Source organism: Scyliorhinus canicula, chromosome 11 (assembly GCF_902713615.1).
Source record: "Scyliorhinus canicula chromosome 11, sScyCan1.1, whole genome shotgun sequence".
Lineage (NCBI taxonomy): Eukaryota > Metazoa > Chordata > Chondrichthyes > Carcharhiniformes > Scyliorhinidae > Scyliorhinus > Scyliorhinus canicula.
In genome coordinates, this window is record NC_052156.1 from 153505197 (window position 1) to 153526203 (window position 21007).

Below are 21007 nucleotides of genomic sequence, written 5' to 3' on the forward strand. Positions count from 1 at the left end.
CCTTTATTCCCATGTGTCAAAGAAAAGCTCAAACAAACTTCAGGTGCTATCCACAACGATGAGCAAACCCTCCCCGCCCCGCGAACTGCTCTCACTGTCCGGCCCGTCCCCACTGCCTGTGACGCGGCTCTATACCAACAGCAAACAGACCCAGAACCTCGAGGGCCCACAACAAAGGGGCAAAAAACAGAAAACACGGGGGAAACCAACATAACACCGTCCCCTCCAGCCTCCACCGCCCCACCGGGATGCCCCAACAACATACAGCTGTCCATTCACTCAAGTCCAGCTTCTCGTTCTTAATAAAAGTCCACGCCTCATCCGGCGTATCGAAGTAATGGCGCCGGTCTTGGTATGTGACCCACAGCTTCGCCGGTTGTAGCAGCCCGAACATCACCCCTTTGCTGTGAAGGACCGCCTTGGCCCAGTTGAATCCCGCACGCCTCTTAGCCAGCTCTGCACCCCAGTCCTGGTCGATACGCATCTCACAGTTCTTCCACTTACTGCTTCGCTCCTTCTTTGCCCATCGCAGGACACACTCCTTGTCGGTGAAGCGGTGGAACCTTACCACCATAGCTCTCGGCGGCTCGTTCGCTTTGGGCTTCCTTGCCAGGACTCTGTGCGCCGCGTCCAGCTGCAGGGGCCGCGGGAAGGCCCCCGCGCCCATCAGCATTCCCAGCATCGTGGTCACAAACGCACTCGCATCCGACCCCTCCATGCCATCAGTGAGACCCAGAATTCGCAGGTTCTGCCTCCTCGACCTGTTTTCAAGGCCTTCCAGCTTCTCCTGCCATCTTTTGTGCAGGGCCTCGTGCGCCTCCACTCTAACCGGCAGGCCCAAAATCTCATCCTCGTTGTCAGAGGCCTTTTTCTGCACCTCCTTAATCGTCGTCCCCTTTTTCCTCTGGGTCTCCACCAACCTTTCAGTAGAAGCTTTCATAGGGGCCAGCATCTCCGCTTTTAACTCAGTGAAGCAGCTTCTAAGAAACTCCTGCTGCTCCCTTGACCACTGGGCCCATGCTGCCTGATCCATGCCAGCCGCCATCTTGCCTTTTCGCGCCCGTTCTCCTCTCTTCTTCAAAGCAGGTTTTTTGATCGCCCCACTCCTGGTCCACTTCATACAGAGCTGGGGGATCCTCACTGTTTCCTTCCCACACCGGGAATCGTCGTACAGGTGCCGCTGGAGCTCCGTACGAGGCCCAAAAGTCCGTTGCTGGCGGGAGCTGCCGACCGTGCAACCTACCCGGGCATAGCCGCAAGCGGAAGTCTGCCGTGTGGTGAGTCAGCACTGACAGATTGAGCCGTGTGGTGAATTAACGCACTGACAGATTGAGCGATGGGGCAGTGGGCCTACTCCTATATCTTAAGAGGTATCAAGTAACTATAAAATGCTAATTTTATTGTATAAAATAAAGATCAACATGATAAAATAATAAATGTACTATGTGTATATATATTATGGAATTGGACGAGTTAGATAGTGAAAAACACAGAATTGAATAGAAATGAGTCCGATATATATTGTTTCTCAGAGAAAATGTCTTACTAATTTAGTTTGTTATTTTTGTGTTAAAGATGTATGATAAAAGTTGTGTTATACTCAACGAATGCTCACACAATTCTTGTTGTAACAAATTAGGGTGAACATCCACACTACCTTTCCTGCGCTTGAAAGGAAATTCATAATGTGAAGGGTTTTAAAGTCTTTCTATGACGGCGAAAGGTGCTGTATAATTATAATGGTTTCATAGAATTTACAGAGCAGAAGGAGGCCATTCGGACCATCGAGTCTGCACCGGCCCTTACAAAGAGCAACCCACTCAAGCCCACGTATCTACCCTATCCCCGCAATCCAGCAACCCCACTTAGCCTTTTGGACACTAAGGGCAATTTAGCATGGCCAACCCACCTAACCCGCACATCTTTGGACTGTGGGAGGAAACCGGAGCTCCCGGAGAAAACCCACGCACACACGGGGAGGACATGCAGAATCCGCACAGTTTGTTTTACACCTGTCCATATCCTGGGATCTTCAGAAATGCTGCCACTTGTGATTTTGATAATAGGCAGTTTTCTGAAATGGGAAATGATTTCTCACTAGCTCATGTTGTCTGCAGCTCCGCCCCCCCCCCCCCCCCCCCCCCCCCATTTCCCCCCATCGCAGTAAAACTTGCTTGTTAAACCATAGGGCAAAAACTGCAGCCAAAGTGCAACAGCACGACTGTCTTTTCCAGCTCCGTTACCATGATTTATATGTTTTAAAATTGCTGCCTGGGGATAGGTATTTTGTGTGCTGCCCTCCCTTCATAAACTGCTAAGTAGGAGGTATCCTCATTTATGGTGTCAAACCAGGTGAAGTTACACCAGGTGAAGTTACACACATTGTCTGCCTCTGGCAGTTCAACAGCATAAAACAATTAACACTGATGACTTAAGACTGAGTGATTAAAATGCAGATGTTTGCCATCATAACAACTCAGCAAAATTAACGATAGGAGAGCCTTTATCTCAATGAGACTACTATTGCTTTCAGAGTATCACTTTGTCTGAAATCCCTGCTATTTAATATAGGCATTGATATGGCAGCTCTTTTGAGCTCCTGTCCAATCGTGCTCTCGTCTGTGGTGCAATACACTGTGCCGCCTCTTACCTCCATAAACCTCATGCTGTTTGTGGTGAATGTATTCACCTAATGCATGTATGATACTGTAACCTATGACCTATGACCTGGAAGTGGTGATACGAGCTGCTTCCAGGTACTGTACAACCTCTGGCTCCGCCCTCACTGGGCCGCCGCCTGTAGCCGGCATTCATCTGTACAACCGATTCTGGCTCGGCAAGTTCATGACTAATAAAGCCTAATGTTCACTCGCTCTCTCTGCCTCTTGGTGAATTGAAGGTACATCACTGTTCAGTTTCCTTTTCTCATTTTGCTTGTGTCCAACCGATCATCAGAAGCCTAACTGGCTTTGACCTAAGGCTCACAGGTGAAAAAAACAGTAAAACGTCCAAATTACTGGTACCGGGACCAGTATGTTATTGAAAAACACTTTTGAGACAATCATCATCATCCTTTAATCTTGCCTTCTTCATTGTCTTCCACCTTTTCCTCAACATTATGTTTGTTTTAGTATCCCACACAATGATATGGGTGGGGCCTCAAATGTACCCAAATCCTTTGACAAACCCAGTTAGGAGTTAAACACACTGAGCGATTGAGTGGCGCAGTGGGTCGAATGACTTGGGGTTGCCAACTCTTTCGGAGTCTCCAGCAATTGAAGATCAATCTCCAGGACACTGCTGTGTGCAACCCAAGAGAAAAATCATCAGGACAATTCTTTTTAAATTGGTTTTATTCTGTCATTTTCTTTGAACATTTCCTTTTACCAGGTGTTAAAAAATATTGAAAAAGTGCTGTTTGACTAACAGTCCAGCACCACCCAATTGGTAATGAGTCTTTATGCTTTCCATTTGGCTTAGTGAGGCAGTACGTCACAAGGATGGATGTGGTGACGTTGGAGCGAGGCGATAGTCATGTGATTGAACCTCCAGCGATGCATTCAATCACAGATGGCAACCCTACTGCCCCTTGTGAAGTCACAATAATGAAATGGAAATGGTGCTGTATAAAACAATGGTCAACAGTATAAATAAATGCATATGGTGTGTGTACATCATGGGCAGAATTCTCCGGCCGGATACGCCAGGCAGCCAGAGAATCCTGCCCGAGGTCAATGGAGTTCTCCATTCTACTGGGCTCGCCTGTGGTGTTCTTACGGCTGGAGAATCCAGCCCTATGTGTGCAATATATCCGGTTAGAATGAAAAGGCAGAAACTCAAATAGGAAGAATGAAATAAAATTTTCGGAGATGATGGGCAAAATTCTCCGACCCCCAGCAGGGTTGGAGAATCGCCTGGGGCCGCCGAAAATCTGGCCCCCGCCGTGGCAGAGATTCTCCGCCACCCAGGAAGTGGCGGCGGCAGGAATCTCGCCACTCCAATCGGCGAGGCCCCTGCGGTGATTCTCCGGCCCGGATGGGCCAAAGTCCCGCCGCTGGGAGGCCTCTCCCGCCGCCGAGGTTTGAACCACCTCTGTAACGGCAGGATCAGCGGCGCGAGCCGGCCCCCGGGGTCCTGGGGGGGGCGGGGGGCGATCGGACCCCGGGGGGTGCCCCCACGGTGGCCTGGCCCGCGATTGGGGCCCCCCGCTCAGACTCCGGGCCAGTGCCCTGGGTGCACTATTTTCCTCCGCGGCCGCCATGGCGGAAGCGGAAGAGAAACCCACATCACGCATGCGCCGGTGGTGACGTCAGCGGCAGCTGGCCGCTGACGTCACCGCCGGCGCATGCGCCGACTGGCGAAAGCTGGCGGTTTCTTGCGCCAGTCTTCTGGTGCCAACCGCTCCGGCGTGGGGCTGGCCCCCAAAGGTGGGGAGAATTCCCCACCTTTGGGGAGGCACGACCCCTGAGTGGTTGGCGCCACTCCCCTACGCCGGGACCCTCCGTCACGCCGGGTAGGGGAGAATCCAGCCCGATGTTAGCCACAATGGGAATGAGCCAGCTATAGATCGGTTCACTCTTTTGGAGCCAGAAATGGTCCCTGTGAATGAAAGTAGCTAATGTAACCCACTTAAGACAGGAGGAAGAGAAAACTGGAACGACAGACTGGTTCATCTGACATCAGTTGTCAGAAAAATGCTGGTGTTTATTCTCAAGAAAGTGGTAACAGGAGACCTAGAAGGTTATATAATGCTGAGTAGAGTCAACCTGATGTTATGAAAGGGAAATTGTGTTTGAATATTTTTGAGGATGTAACTGGTATGGTTAGCAATATTGCTTCACAGCACCAGAGTCCCAAGTTCGATTCCCACTTGGGTCACTGTCTGTGTGGAGTCTGCACGTTCTCCCCGTGTCTGCATCAGCTTCCTTCGGGTGCTCCGGTTTCCTCCCACAAGTCCCGAGAGACGTGCTTTTAGGTGAATTGGACATTCTGAATTCTCCCTCCGTGTACCTGAACAGGCGCCGGAGTGTGGCAACCAGAGGATTTTCAGAGTGACTTCATTGCAGTGTTAATGTGACAATAATACAGATTAATTAAGATTAGTAGGGAAGAGTACCAGTAGTATATGGATTTTCAAAAGGAATTTTATAAATTGTCAGACAAAAGGAGTTCTCCCAGTGAGCCAGACGGGACACAGCCAGATTGAGACACAGCAAAGAGTGAGTTTGGGAATTTGAAGCTAGGTGGGAATTCGAAGCTTGGGGGGAGGAGGTGCTTTTCATCCCTGGTAAGTGACTGGTAAGTAGTTTTCCTTTTTTTTTCTTTTCATTGGTACATTTATTTATTTTTTCCTGTTTTTTTTTGGAATTGTAGTTGTATAAGTTAACCGAAGGTTTAAGACATGGCAGGAGATCCAAGATCCGTGTCATGCTCCTCGTGTGCAATGTGGGAGCTCAGGGACACATCCACTGTCCCTGGCTCCTTCACGTGCAAGAACTGTGTCCAGTTGCAGCTCCTGTTAGACCGCTTGATGGCCCTGGAGCTGCGGATGGACTCACTTTGGAGCATCTGTGATGCTGAGGACGTCGTGGATAGCACGTTTAGCGAGTTGGTCACACCAAAGTTACTGAGGGAGATAGAAAATGGGTGACCAAAAGACAGAGCAAGAGTAGGAAGGCAGTGCAGGTGTCCCCTGCAGTCATCTCCCTGCAAAACAGATATACCGCTTTGGATACTGTTGAGGGAGATGGCTCACCAGGGGAAGGCAGCAGCAGCCAGGTTCATGGCACCGTGGCTGGCTCTGCTGCGCAGGAGGGCAGTACGAAGAATGGCAGGGCGATAGTGATAGGGCACTCAATCGTAAGGGGAATAGACAAGCGGTTCTGCGGAAGCAATCGAGACTCCAGGGTGGAATGTTGCCTCCCTGGTGCAAGGGTCAAGGATGTCTCGGAGCGGCTGCAGGACATTCTTGATTCTTGGGGGGGGAGGGGTCAACAGCCAGCTGTCGTTGTGCACATAGGCTCCAACGGTATAGGTAAAAAACAGGACGAGGTCCTACAAGCTGAATTCAGGGAGTTAGGAGTTGAACTAATAAGTAGGACCTCAAAGGTAGTAATCTCAGGATTGCTACCAGTGCCACGAGCTAGTCAGAATAGGAATGTTAGATAGGATGAATGCATGGCTTGAGAGATGGTGCAAGAGGGAGGGATTCAAACTCCTGGGGTATTGGAACTGGTATGGGGGAGGTGGGACTAAACCGGACGGTCTACACCTGGTCAGGACTGAAACCAATGTCCGAGGGGGGGGGAGTTTGCTGAAGCTGTTGGGGGGGGGGGGGGGGTTTAAAATAATGTGGCGGGGGGGTGGGAACCAATGCAGGAAGTGAGAAGGTAGTAAAATAGGGACAGAAACAAAAGGCAGTAAGGGTGAAAGTGTAAGGCAGAGGATCCATAGTCAAAAATCAAAAAGGGCGACAGTACAAGGTACAATGACAGAGGGGAGCTCAGTGAATAGGCCAGTAATACTAAAAGCAATAAAACGGGAAGTAAAAACATAAATGAGCGACGTGGCAGGTTGTTACATGAAGGTATGGGTTCAACGACAAGGAAAATTAGGAGAAAAGTTAAGAGGGAATATAACTTAAGAGAGGTTACTGATCGAGGTGTTAAGATTCAAAACAGAGGTATTAAAGCCAACATAAGTGTACTTTACCTGAATGCTCACAGTATTCGGAATAAGTTAAATGAGTTGATTGCGCAAATCATCATGAATGACTATGATTTAGTGGCCATTACTGAAACATGGTTAGAAGATGTTCAAGACTGGGAGTTAAATATCCGAGGGAATCAAACTGTTTTAAAAAAAGGAGGTAGGCAAAAATTATAGGCCAGTGAGCTTAACTTCAGTAGTAGGGAAGATGCTGGAATCTATCATCAAGGAAGAAATAGCGAGGTATCTGAATGGAAATTGTCCCATTGGGCAGACGCAGCATGGGTTCATAAAGGGCAGGTCGTGCTTAAATAATTTAGTTGAATTTTTTGATGACATTACCAGTGCGGTAGATAACGGGGAGCCAATGGATGTGGTATATCTGGATTTCCAGCAAGCCTTTGACAAGGTGCCACACAAAAGGTTGCTGCATCAGATAAAGATGCATGGCTTTAAGGGTAAAGTAGCAGCATGGATAGAGGATTGGTTAATTAATAGAAAGCAAAGAGTGGGGATTAATGGGTGTTTCTCTGGTTGGCAATAAGTAGCTAGAGGTATCCCTCAGGGATCAGTGTTGGGCCCACAATTGTTCACAATTTACATAGATGATTTGGAGTTGGGGACCAAGGACAATGTGTCCAAGTTTGCAGACATCACTAAGATGAGTGGTAAAGTGAAAAGTGCAGAGGATACCGGAAATCTGCAGAGGGAATTGGATAGGTTAAGTGAATGGGCTAGGGTCTGGCAGATGGAATACAATGTTGACAAATGTGAGGTTATTCATTTGGTAGGAATAACAGCAAAAGGGATTATTATTTCAATGATAAAATATTAAAACATGCTGCTGTGCAGAGAGACCTGGGTGTGCTAGTGCATGAGTCGCAAAAGTTGGTTTACAGGTGCAACAGGTGATTAAGAACGCAAATGGAATTTTGTCCTTCATTGCTGGAGGGATGGAGTTCAAGACTAGGGAGGTTATGCTGCAATTGTATAAGGTGTTAGTGAGGCCACACCTGGAGTATTGTGTTCAGTTTTGGTCTCCTTACCTGAGAAAGAACGTACTGGCGCTGGAGGGCGTGCAGAGGAGGTTCACTAGGTTAATCCCAGAGCTGAAGGGGTTGGATTACGAGGAGAGGTTGAGTAGACTAGGACTGTACTCGTTGAAATTTAGAAGGATGAAGAGGGATTTTATAGAAACATATAAAATGATGAAGGGAATAGATAGGATAGATGCGGGCAGGTTGTTACCACTGGCGGGTGAAAGCAGAACTAGGGAGCATAGCCTCAAAATAAGGGTAAGTAGATTTAGGATCGAGTTTAGGAGGAACTTCTTCACCCAAAGGATTGTGAATCTATGGAATTCCTTGCCCAGTGAAGCAATTGAGGCTCCTTCATTAAATGTTTTTAAGATAAAGATAGATAATATTTTGAAGAATAAAGGGATTAAGGGTTATGGTGTTTGGGCCGGAAAGTGGCGCTGAGTCCACAAAAGATCAGCCATGATCTCATTGAATAGCGGAGCAGGCCCGAGGGGCCAGATGGCCTACTCCTGCTCCTAGTTCTTGTGTTCTAAAAGGTTGTGGGCTCATGGGGTTGAGGGTAATATATTAGCAGGGTTAGGGGATTAGTTAAAGAACAGAAAATGCTGGAAAGATTCAGCAGGTCTGGCAGCATCTGTGGAGAATTAAGCAGAGTTTTGAGTCCGTATGACTCTTTAGAGCGTTAACTGTTTCTCCAAGGATGCTGCTAGACGTGTATTATGTATCCTAACAAATTTGCCAACAATACAAAACTAGGTGGGAAAGTCAGCTGTGAGAAGGACTCAATCTGCTGAACTTTTGTCGGGTATGTCACAAACGCGACATTGGGCTGATTTCTGGATCCTGATCGTATTGAGAGAAGCAATGCATCTTCCAGCGAGGTTTTATAGGATGCAGTCAATTGGGGATGGCAGATAGGTTCAGGAGAAGGCAGCCCCATTTATACGGTGCTCAACTTCCCTCACTATCACAGTGAGAATGCTGCTGAGAGCCAGGCAACAGAAGCAGCATGGCCACGGTGGAGGCACCATCAGTGTCAGGAGCGTTATTGCTGCTGCATCAGTCCCAAGTCTACTCGAGATATTGGACACCAGGAAATCCTCACTCAGTGCAAACTTTTGACATGCTTTTTATCATCCTTGCCATTTTATGGTGGTAAACATTCAATAGCACTGAAATCTTACTGAGCTTCGCCTCCTCTGAGTTTGCTGGCTGTTGACATGGCATGGGGCTTGAACAAAGCTGATAAAATTGGTGAGAAAATTGTTGATGATTGCACCCTCAACAAGCTTGCCCTTAGGAAAAGGAGCTGGAGGCAGGAACATACCGGCAAACTAACCCGTACATTTTTTAAAGCTTCATGGCTTCCACCTCCACCTCCAAACACAAGCTGGCAAAACCCCTACAATTTAGCTGCAAAGAAATTTTGATAGGTTGCATGGGCAGGAATTGGATGTAGAAAATGGGGAAATGAGAGATTGTTCACCTGATTTTCCTTCAAGTCATAAACTCCCCAAACCTGGACATATGTCATTGTTGCTGGGTCACTGCAAGGGAGCACCTTCACCACACAAACTGCAGTGGTTCAGAAAGGCGATACACCAACACCTCAAGGACTGATAAGGGTGACCAATAATCTCTGGACTTGACAGCAACGCTCACCTCCCAAGAACAAATTTGAATGTGTTTGCATGCAACCTATAAATATTTGTCAATGCTGCCAACAGGCAGGAATTATCCATCACCCAATGAAGTGCCCCTGAAGGAATATTTCCACCAGCAAAATAATTGCCCTGCTGTTATTTTACTTTGTTAAGACTTATATAAATGAAAAGTCTGGAAATATTCCCTGAGAAACGCAGTCACTCCCCAAGTTTTGTGGATGACATACTGGAGGGAGGCACAGAAATTCCATATGCGGGGCATCTTCACACGAAGCCCTGCTGCAACTAGCAACGTCTGTCATGTCGATGTGGTCCAGGCCTTCTCACCCATAGCTGAAGGCAAAGATGCAAGGAACAGCTGTCCCCGTTTACAAACCTCTGATTCTTGTTGCGATTCAAGAATCGCAAGGGCAAACAAAATGGATTATTTGTTCATTGAACTTCACAGCTCCCTAAGGGCACCAATCGGGAGGAGGGGGTGCCGGGTGCCAAGCCGGACCCGTCCCATGAAGTGGCGATGGTGGGCATCAACTTCCCTGAGTTCCACCCCTTTGATGAGATCGTATCTCGTAGTCAGCACACGGGGCAGGGCGGCACCACTGTGCATGTGCCACGGACAAGTGAGCCGGGGCCCTCAGGCACCAGAGTCCCCAGAGGACTCCCGCCAGGGACGTCCAAGTCCACGAGACGTGGTAAGCAGCTGGCTGCCTCCACCCAATGAATCCTGGGAAAACACCAAGACGTAGTGATAGAGCTGGGAGGGTCAAGTACGTTGAGGACCAGGGGAGGAGTTTGAAGGGAGGTAAGGGAGAGTTGGGTGGGGTTGGCTTGGCTTTCGCTGCCTGTAACCTCACCTGCCTTCTCCTGTTCTCGCTTCTTTCTGTGCACCAGTCTTTTTTTCATGATCAGTGAGGCAGCACAGTCCCGCTGAAACATGCTCACTGTCCAATGAGTCTGATTCTTTTGCAATCTTTCTCTGTTCAACCCTCATTATTGCCTCGCCTGTCCCTTGTCCAGGCCTTTGGTTCATACAAATTCATTTGCTTTCTTCTGGTACGTGACCCAGAGCCTGGCTGGGAACAGCATACCGAAACATGCCCAATTCTTGTACAGGGCTGACTTCACCTGATAAAAATCAGCCCTGCGTTTTGCTATATCTGTCCCGAAATCCTGATAAGCTCGGATTTTGTGACCTTCCCGGGTTCTTGCTTTCGTCTGACGTGCCCACCGCAGCATCCTCTCACAATTTTGATATCAGTGGAACTTTGCGGTGAATGCCTTCGGCTGCTCCCCAGCTTTAGCTTTCACCCAGAGCAATCTGTGTTCTCTGTCAAGCTCTGGGGGGTTGGGGCAGCTGTCTCTCCCTACTAGGTTGCCCAGCATTTGGGTGACATAGCCAGTCGGATCTCTGCCCTCGATGCCTTTCGGCAGACCCATGATCTGAATATTTTGCCATCAGGACTTGTTTTCTTGGTCCTTGACTTTCCCCTTTAAGTTCCCCTGGGCCGCCACCAACCTTTTCACTTCTGCATTCTGTCGCTCTGGTCCATCGAGGCCTTCGCCAGGTCAAGGATTGTCCTCTCCTGGGTCGCCACTTTCTTCCCCAGTCCTTCGATTGTCTCCAGCATGGTGGCCATTGCCTTCGCCACCGTGACTGCCACCTGGATTTCTAACTTGATCGTTTCTTTCATGGCGGTCAGCTGCTTCATAAGGAAGTTCTTCCATCCGTCTCCAGGTGCTGTTGAGGTAGTTTTGTGTTTGAATTTTGGGCAAAATCGACAAAAAAGTTTTTTGGTTCTGGTTTGGAGGAGAGCCACCTGATGTGCTTCCACTCAGCATATCACCGACACCGGAAGTCCCGGATTCTATGATTCTAAAGTCAACATATAAATGAGCTGTTGCTGGTGGAGACAGAGGTAGAAAGAGATAAATAAAAAGCAAAGCGTCAATAATAAAACTTTTAATGTCAGTATTTCAGAGAAAGTTTAAAAACTGGAATCAATAAGCTTTCATTTTGTTGTACAAGCAGCTTGCTGAGGGCTTTCTGGGATCTCAGCTCTTGTTCGCCCTGATGGAATTGGAGGTAGAATGGGCTTGATATTGGATCCAAGTCGAGGAGAAGGAGCCTGAATATTTTGGACTGAAGGATACTTGGAAGTAACCTGTAATTCTTTATAGGACTCCAATCCTTCCGTGAGAATGAGTGAAGACATCTGATTGCCTGCAATATTTTAAAGCAAATGTTTCAACATAATTTAGCAATCAGCTATCTTTCTGGTGAACCTACATAGAACATTCAGTGCAGAAGGAGGCCATTCAGCCCATCGAGTCTGCACCGACCCACTTAAGCCCTCACTTCCACCCTATCCCCGTAACCCAATAACTCCACCTAATCTTTTTGGTCACTAACGGCAAGTTAGCATAGCCAATCCACCTAACCTGCACGTCTTTGGACTGTTGGAGGAAACCGGAGCAGCCGGAGGAAACCCACGCAGACGTGGGGAGAATGTGCAGACTCCACACAGACAGTGACACAATGGGGAATCGAACCTGGGACCCAGGTGCTGTGAAGCCACAGTGCTATCCACTTGTGCTACCGTGCTGCCGAACCCTGTTAAAACATCTCACCACTCCCCCTTCTGCTTCCCCTTCCCAATCGCACATATAGAAATTTCTATTCTTTAATAAAGAATTGCTTTGGTGCAGCAATGGATTAAGAACTCAGATTTGACGCAGTAACAACGTCAGCCTGGAGAGAGAGCAAGACCATCTACACAAAAAGGCATACTATTCCTCCCTGTCCACAATCAAGACATTCACTTGAGCATTAAATGGTGCAAAGACTTCCATATACCTGGCAATCTGCTCCCTGTGTTGACACCCAGATGGGATTGATTTTAACTTGGCCAAATCAGAAGTGAAGCAATTAGAATGGTAACAGGATGGAGGATTTCAGTTATGTGGAGAGACTGGAGAAGAAGCTGTTATTTGATAGATTTTCAAAGTAATGAACAGCTTTGGCAGAGTAAATAAGGAAAAATGGTTTTCTGGTAACAGTAAGGTCAGTGATCAGATGACACACGTTTAGGGTGATTCATGAAGAAAACAGGAATTACATGAGGACTTGATTGAAATCTTTAAGATCCTGAGGGGTATTGACAGGATGGATGTGGAGAGGATGTTTCCTCTTGTGGGAGAATCTAGAACTAAGGGTCGATGTTTAAAAATAAGGGGCCACTCATTTGAGACAGATGAGGAGAAATATCAGGCAGGATTCTCCCAGCCCTGGGTCGGGCCGGAGAATCCCCGCACGGCGCCAGTCGTGGGCCGCTCTATGCAGACCTCCCCCCCCCCCCCCTGCGCGATTCTCCAGCCGGGATGGGCCGAGTGGCCGTGAAAAAAAAAGACGAGTCCCGCTGGCGCCGTTCTAACTTGCTCTGAGCTGGCGGGACTTCAGCTTTGAAGGGTCAGGTGGCGGCGTGGGGGGGGGGGGGGGGGTTCTGACCCCGGGGGAGGGGGTGGGCTCCGATGTGGCCTGGCCCGCGATCGGAGCCCACCGATCGTCGGGCCGGCCTCTCTCTCTGGGGGCCTCCTTTCCTACGCGCGGCCCCTGTAGCCCTGTGCCACATTGCGTCGGGGCCGACGCATTGAAGGAGGCCACTGCGCATGTGCGTGTTGGCGCCAGCGTCACTGTGCATGCGCTGATCCCGCAGCGCCCAGTTCACGTCGGGATCGGCAGCTGGAGCGGTGTGAACCGCTCCAGTGCCGCGCTGGCCCCCTGTAGGGGCCAGAATTAGTCCTGGCAGCGGCCCATTCACGCCGCCGTAAAACGCGACGGCGTTTACGACGGCGTGGACACTCTACCGCGGGATGGGAGAATCTCACCCACTGTCTCTCAGAGGTTAATGAGTCTTTGGAACTCTTGCTCAAAGGGCAGTGAAATAGTCCTTAACTATTTTTAAGGCAGAAGGGGCTGCAAAAAGGTATTGCAGGTCAGCAGGTAGTTATTGAGGTTACTATCTGATCCACCGTAATCTTATTGCATGGCGGCGGATCTGACTCGAAGGGAAGGGGCTTACTCCTGCTCCTGATGCACATGCTTGCAAGGAACCTTTCTTATACAGTTTGTATAATGTACTATCTGAAAGGATAATAGAAGCAGATAATAATTTCCAAAAGTCAATCATATAAATATTTGAAGGAAAAGGAAAACGAGCAAACTATAGGGTAAGCAAAGGAATGGGACTACTTCGATAGCTTTTTCAATGGGCTGGCATAGGCTCTTTTATGAGCTTGAAGAAGCCTTTCCAATGAGTGTCTTTATTAAATTGAATGCAATAAAGCTGCTTGCAAGGAGTCCCTAATGGCAGAGCTCACACGGCTAAGCAAGCCAGGGAGGACATATAGTAACAATTGCATTTCAAAAGTTAAACATCCCTTCTTTTGATAAAGAACAAAAGGCACATTTCATACACTATCATGTGCAATTGAGTTATTCAGGTCACCCACTATAAAAGCAGGGTTTTTCAATGTGTGGATCAGAAGGATCGTGGTGTTTGTGTGTCTGGTCTCAGCGCCAGATTTACAGGTCCTTCTTGTTTTCTGTCAGTGGGTCAAGCTGTTCTCCTGTTCAGGCCTCGAGAGAATTTAAGGTAAAGTTTATTTGAAGGATTTTGTTTTGTAAATATCTCCCTCGCTTTCCTCATGGTCAAGCAGGAATTTTAACTACAGAGTTTTCATGCAGCCTACACCTCTATTTGAAAAGAAATTGTGATAGGATTTGGGATTTGAATCCAGTCACAAATTCGGCCTCTCATTCTGTTGTCAGTGATCCATGGCGCTGTGCTGAAGACCCTAGCACTGGCTGATATTTGTCCGGGAATTAAAGTTTGAATCGGATATTTTAATTATCCTCAGCGTTTACTGGGAGCTGAGTTATGAGTGGAATTCTAGGAGTCTGATTTTAATCGTGCCATGGAAGAGGAGGATCAAGCAGCAAAGTATCAGAAGGGCAATGACCAAAGTAGTATTGATAAAATGGAGCTGCTTACAGAGAATTACCTTTCAGACAACAAGCTATTTCATGTGTTCTTTCCAAGAGCTGAGGTAATTCTTTGTGATGATCTGCTAACGGTCAGCCCTACACAAAACTGATGAAGACGTTCTAAACTGCAACAGCCCCGCTCTCCTGAAAGTGTTTGAGTACTACATGAGCCAGGCGAAAGCAGCTTTCATTTCTTACATTCCCTTATAATTTTACTTTTTATGTAAAAAGGGATTAATTTTTTAAAAAACTTATATATAAAAAAAATACACAAAATTCCTTTCTCTTCTTCACCCCCTCAATTCTTCCTACCATGCCTTACTTGACAGCTACCTTTGCTTTTGTGAGTAAACAAACCTTCTGTTGATTTCTTCATACCTGGAATAGACAAGAATTTATACTCGGATAGTAATATCGGAGAGGCCGTGTCCATCGAGGAGTCAGTATCTAGGTCTACAGGCTTGATAATTTCCGAAAATACGTCAGCTGACGAAAGTGATGATACTCGAGGAGTGCTGTGTGTTGCTTCAGAGCTGGTGGAGAAAAGCAGTAACATGTTTAGAGGCCAGGATAACATGGAAGTAGTCAACTTTCATCAGTATCTCTATTTACAAGTGCAAAAACACTCATGGGAACTAAACATTGTTTTGTGTTTGGTCCTCTGCCTGCTGACTGAATGGTCCTCAGTATCCTTGGAAGTGTGTTCAACCACAAGGCCATTGGGAGTTTCAGATCCCACCATCCCCCATCATCCTTTGGAACAAATGTGCTGGCAAAAAATAAAAATTGGGTCAACAGCATCAAGGGTGAATTTCAAGAGATGGACCTTGAAGGAACATGTCAAATCCAAAGGGATTACTCAGTATTCCTGATTCCATTTGCCAAATAGAAAACATGAAAATCTAAAATTAATATTGGAAATGCATAGTAGGCCCATCAGCATCTGAACACTGAGGAATCTTGGTTCAACTTGGGAGATGGTAGAGCATATTTTCTCCTTTATCAATAGGATACAAACCTGGGAGAGCAGATCGCGTGCCCATTATAGAACTCTCCTGAATTTCATTTCCATTGATTTTGATCCACCAGCTTACTGTCCAAGCAGGGGGGATGAAAATAACACCTTCCCCTAACCAACCAACGTGAAAGAACCAAAGAAAGTCTGTAATCCAGCTTTTTGATCTTCAGATAATAGTGACAAGTTTGTTATGTTTCTTCAGCATCTTAAGTTGGAAGTAAAGCAATGCACGCTAGATTCTGGTACAATATTGTGTGTTCTTCCTGTTCAGTCACATCAGATACTACATATAAGCAATTAATTGTTCTAAATAATTAGGTGCATTTATATCCTGTGTCATTTATAATTTGTTGATGGCTTTGTATTGAAGAAAATCATTCGAACTGATGTGATTTCAAAGTGGGATTTTGAATGCACTGATTCATGTGGACCATTAAAGTAACGTGGCAATGTGGCTGTGATTGTAAGCTTTTGTCATTTTGGGCAGCACGGTGGTGCAATGGTTAGCCTTGCTCCCTCGCGGCACCGAGGTCCCAGGTTCAATCCCGACTCTGGGTCACTGTCCGTGTGAAGTTTGCACATTCTCCCCGTGTTTGCGTGGGTTTCGCACCCACAACCCAAAGATGTGCAGGGTAGGTGGATTGGCCACGCTAAATTGCCCCATAATTGGAAAAAATGAATTGGGTACTCTAAATTTTTATAAAGAAAAGCTTTGTCATTTTGATTGTTCTGGTAGTGAATTTTTGAAGACTCCCTTTGTTTCCTCTCCCCGTGTGAGGTCGCTGTGAAAGTCACTTTTACTTCAGTTTTTACGTACCGTTGTTTGAGAAGATACTTTGAAGAAAGAAGAAATAATCGAGGCTCAAGGTTTAAATTATTCCTTTACTTTAATTTTTTTAACAGCATATGGTATTCCTATCGTTTTGATTTTTTTTAGGTGTTAAAGTGCGAGAATGGCGAATGCCAGGTTCAGTGTGGGAAGCTTCTGGAGAGAATCAAATTATATCTGCTTATCAGAGACATGAATGTTGTAAGTGTGTTACATTTCTCTGTTGCCGCAAAGGGAAAAGGTATGGAGGTGCCACACTCTGGATTCTTGCAAAACATGATGAGCTGTTTAATAAATGTGTTGCGCAATACAATCAAGATGGTGATCTACTTAAAGCCCATGCAAACACTCTGCTGATGTCACTACACATCACAGGACACAGAACCAGCAAGAATATATTCCCAGATACACAATACCCCTAAACCCCTTTTCTTCATTAGTGCAATGTCAACAATTAACATTTATATATCAGATCCCCTGATATGTAATTTATGCATATATTTCCATGAGGAAGCCTCTGTGGTGGACATCTTCTGTGGGAGAACGTCTATTGTTTTTTGGTAGAATTCTGAGTTTTTCAACTTGTGACCTCAGAAGTGTCCTCCTTCCTTTCTGTAGATGGTAATTCTTCAGTAGTCATTTTGACATCTGTCACTATAAACATTGAAAAGTGCTGAGAAACAGAATCGGAACTCGTCACTGTCTCTGGTCTCCATTCCAAAGTGTAGCTGTCCAGATCTTCTAGAAGGTAGAACCTCTTGAGAGGTTTCTGAAACAGCAGGGCATCAAAAACTTTCCCGAAATCTGTACAATGCCGGATATTGGGCCAGTCTTCGTGAGGTTCATAGCTGGTACCCATTTCTCGTTAGTGGTGTAATTCCAAGCTAACATTTTCTCGCTGGTGGAATATAAAATTTTTTTTTTTTTTTAAACAGATTTTCTCCCTCATAGCAATTTGAGCTTAATGTTTTTGTTTGATAATCTCTGAAGTATCAGGTGGAGTTAACAAATCAAACTGTTGTGAAGTTTCCTCTTGAACAACAGCATTGCCAGTGAACATGGCGTGTTAGCATGTAATGAAATGAAATGAAAATCGCTTATTGTCACGAGTAGGCTTCAAATGAAGTTACTGTGAAAAGCCCCTAGTCGCCACATTCCGGCGCCTGTTCGGGGAGGCTGTTACGGGAATCGAACTGTGCTGCTGGCTTGCTTGGCCTGCTTTCAAAGCCAGCGATTTAGCCCTGTGCTAAACAGCCCCTGTAGAGTGTTCTGATAAGATATTAGAAATTTGTTTACTCTTCTTGATAATGTATCCTGGTCCTTCAATGCTTTGATAGAATGCTTTAATGGTTACACAAAACGTTCGGCCAATCCATTCCTTGCCGGATGATATGGAGCTGACTTGATATGGTGTATACCTTTCCCTCTCAAGTAGTCCTCAAACTTCTTTGAAGTAAACTGCGTGATCTGTCAGAGCCCACATTTTGCAGCCAGGATGCTCAACACCTTGGAGTTAAGCATGTCTGCTCTCAGTTGTTCCTCTGTCTCCATAGGGTGATGAGGTCTGAGCAGCACCTTGTTTCAGAAAACAATTTTTCTCTACTGCAGCCACCATTGCTGCAAACCATTCTATTGCCTCGTCTATGGGAGTTATGACACAGTGCCATCATTCAATGAAGTTCATTGACTACTTTCTGCTTCATGTCTATTGATACTCTTCTCAGAGCACAAACCATTGGTGTTACCAAGCCATCTAGTCTCATGTGGTAGATTGCAAGTATCTTACAAATAGCGGCACAGTGGAGGATGTCTTTATACGGTATTATTTCTGGGGCATGGTGTTGCAAAGCATGGACCTCTGGACCAAATTGGATGATCCCTAGTGTGATGCTGTCCCGATGACCCAACAGTGGCCTTACGTTCTAGTGGACTATATGAAAATTGAACGTGTTCTGTGTGCAATGGAGAGTAGCCACACCTTGGCGGTGATTTTTGCATTAGCTATCAGCGAGAATGGCGATGTGGGTGCAATATATGGCGAGAATCGGGAAATGCATTCTGGTTCCATTGGGAAAACCACCCTCTACAGTGTCAAATTTGGTTTGATAATCATGCCTGTGAAGCACATTGCGACATTTTTATTATGCTTTATAAATGAAAGTTGTTGTGTTGCTGTTATTAATAGGATTAGGCTGGTTAGTGATTCCACTACCAAAGCCCATTAGCAGGACCAGCACATGAAGAAAGGCACTTCTGGTAGTATCTGTGGAATTGCACCTTAGAATAAACTCAGTGGCCAGAATTCTCCGGCCCTTGCGATTCTCCCACTGGTAGTGCAGCCCCGCCAGCAGGTTTCACAGCAGCGTGAGGTGGTTACAATGGGAAATCACATTGCTAATCGGAGGGAAGATAGAATCCCACCGCCAGCGAACGGTGCATGGCCGAGAAACACGTGGCTGGCGGACTGGAGAATCCCCCCAGTGTCATTGGAAGGTCCAAAATCCAATTCCTTTCAAAGGAGAGGCCATTGGAGAAAATATTCATTGATCAGAATTGGGGAAATGCTAAATGTTATCACAATATCGTTTACACAAAGAAGGATCCATAAAGATCAGAATTGCAGTGCAGAAGAACAAAAATCTTGGCAGTTGATGTCTAAAATAGCATGAGAATATTTACAGCTGTTTGGCATTGTCAGTGAAAAGCTATAAATCTCACAGTCCAGGCTGGTGAGAGGTGTCAGTATATCTGATGTGGCCATTTTTTAAGGACATCTCGTTAAGGTGTAATTAATCATCCTTCCTAAACTTGGATTACCTCCCAAAGCCAGCCTGTGCCCGCAATGAATATGAGACAACAAAGGCAGTGCTCTTGGGATGTTGGATGTCAAGAGGGTTGAATAAAACGAAAGGAGAGTGTTCCCTTCAAATGAAAAGAGAATATCCCTTTCACTTCACTGAGCGTTACACATCCCACCCACTTCAGATTTTCTGATAACGTTTCTGAATGATTATTAACTTGCTGTGCTGGCTTCCAGAGGGAGGTACCATTATGTTGTATAAGATGACTTTGTTCACTGCCTGTGTTGCTGATGGAAAATACAAATGGGTTTTTCTGGCAATGATTGTTTTAAGGGCTGGATGAATTCCCAACCTGCTCATGGAGTGTTATGATATTGGGGAAGGTTGTGGTTTAGAATGATAAAGTGGCACACAAGTTTTACAGAAACGCTGCAAGGCACTACCCATGGTGATTCGAAAGATACACTGTTTTACAACATAATAAATCATGTACTATTTATTATACAAGTCCACTCAACTGGAAGTCTCGGTAAATGATCAGTCTCACTGTCAATGATGAAGATTTACTAAATTTTTCTGAGAAACTTGCACATAATCAAATTGTATGCAATCAAATTATTAAATTTAAAATCACAGTAAGTTTTCTTCATCCCGCCGCTCCCGTTTTCTGGTACGGCCCCCTCCCCCCCCCCCCCCGCTGGCAGTGGGGTTCTCTGTCCCAGCAGCCGGCCAATGAGGTTTCCCATTGTGGGCACCTCCACACCATCAAGAAATCCACGGGCATGAGTGCGCTGCCGGCAAAGCGGAGAATCCCGCTGACGGAGAATCCAGCTGCAACTATTTGGAATTTTTGTTTTTGAATAGGCCCAAGCAACTCATGGCATCAATTTAGTGCAGCATTTTGGGAGCAGAGCATAAAGATTATACAGTACGCTGGGATTCTCGTAAGATAAGATACAGGAGCAGAATTAGGCCATTCGGCCCATCGAGTCTGCTCCACCATCCTATCATGACTGATGTGTTCGTCATCTGCTTCCTACAATTTTACAGGCCAAGAGCGGAGAACTCTGCAGCCCAGCCTTCTTGATGGGATTGCTCCAGGTTGAAGGTCATGCAGTTGGATGACCTCCCAAATCCACCCGTGGGCTGTAACTTGAGAAATGCCACATGGGTGCCTGCTTGAGCCCTGGAATGATCTGGTTACATAAAGGTTCAGGGCTGCGGTGACCTCCTCTCCACGGGGTGCCATGTCTGCGAGTACATAGCACAGGTGCCGCACTGTCTCTTTGTTGAGACAGTCTCCTGCGACACATGCTGTCGATCATCTCATTGAAAGACGAATGACGTCTGTACACTTTGCTAGCCTCCCCCTCTGGGTTCTGATGGGCAGCCGGGTCTTCAGGGTGTGCGGCAACCCCCTGCACATGGGGTGCCACCTCCAGCCTGCATCGTCACTGCTGCTGCCTTCTCTTGCCTGTCTCGGCTGCCACCAGCAACGCGAGGGCAGCCTCTGTGGGATCCACACCAGCAAACACTTTTTAAACTGGAAGGATTTGGAGAAGGAGAGAGATCGACAATCTGTTGGGGCTTGCATCCCAGGGGCTCCTGCCTCTATTAGGCTGACATGTCTAGAGTGTTCAGGCTTCAAAGCTTCCTTGAGATGCTGAGCACTAATTCTCCTCTGAAGCATGGCACATGTACCCTGAAGAAGGCACTTGAGAGTTGAGAAGATTTTGTTTATTAAACGGTCAACAGTAACAAAGATTTAGCCAAGGACCCGAGTTCGATCCCGGCCCTGGGTCGTTGTCCATCTGGAGTTTCCACATTCTCCCCCAAAACCCAACGATGTGCAGGTTGGTGGATTGGCCACGTTAAATTGTCCCTTAATTTGGAAAAAAAAAGA

The 21007-nt window shown here is 46.6% G+C and overlaps 2 protein-coding genes across 2 annotated transcripts in view; one reads left to right on the forward strand and one right to left on the reverse strand.

The window, feature by feature from the left end:
• The window catches only part of slc35b4 (solute carrier family 35 member B4), a 72000-nt gene that overhangs the window by 40347 nt on the left and 10646 nt on the right, over positions 1-21007 (forward strand). The window lies entirely within an intron of this gene.
• The window catches only part of lrguk (leucine-rich repeats and guanylate kinase domain containing), a 206177-nt gene continuing 196527 nt past the window's right edge, over positions 11358-21007 (reverse strand). Inside the window, exons 19-20 of the mRNA XM_038811806.1 lie at positions 14835-14989; positions 11358-11633 (exon numbers count right to left, since the gene is read on the reverse strand). Coding sequence (XP_038667734.1) covers positions 11422-11633; positions 14835-14989 — 367 coding nt within the window. The 3' untranslated portion in view covers positions 11358-11421. The remainder of the gene's footprint in view (positions 11634-14834; positions 14990-21007) is intronic.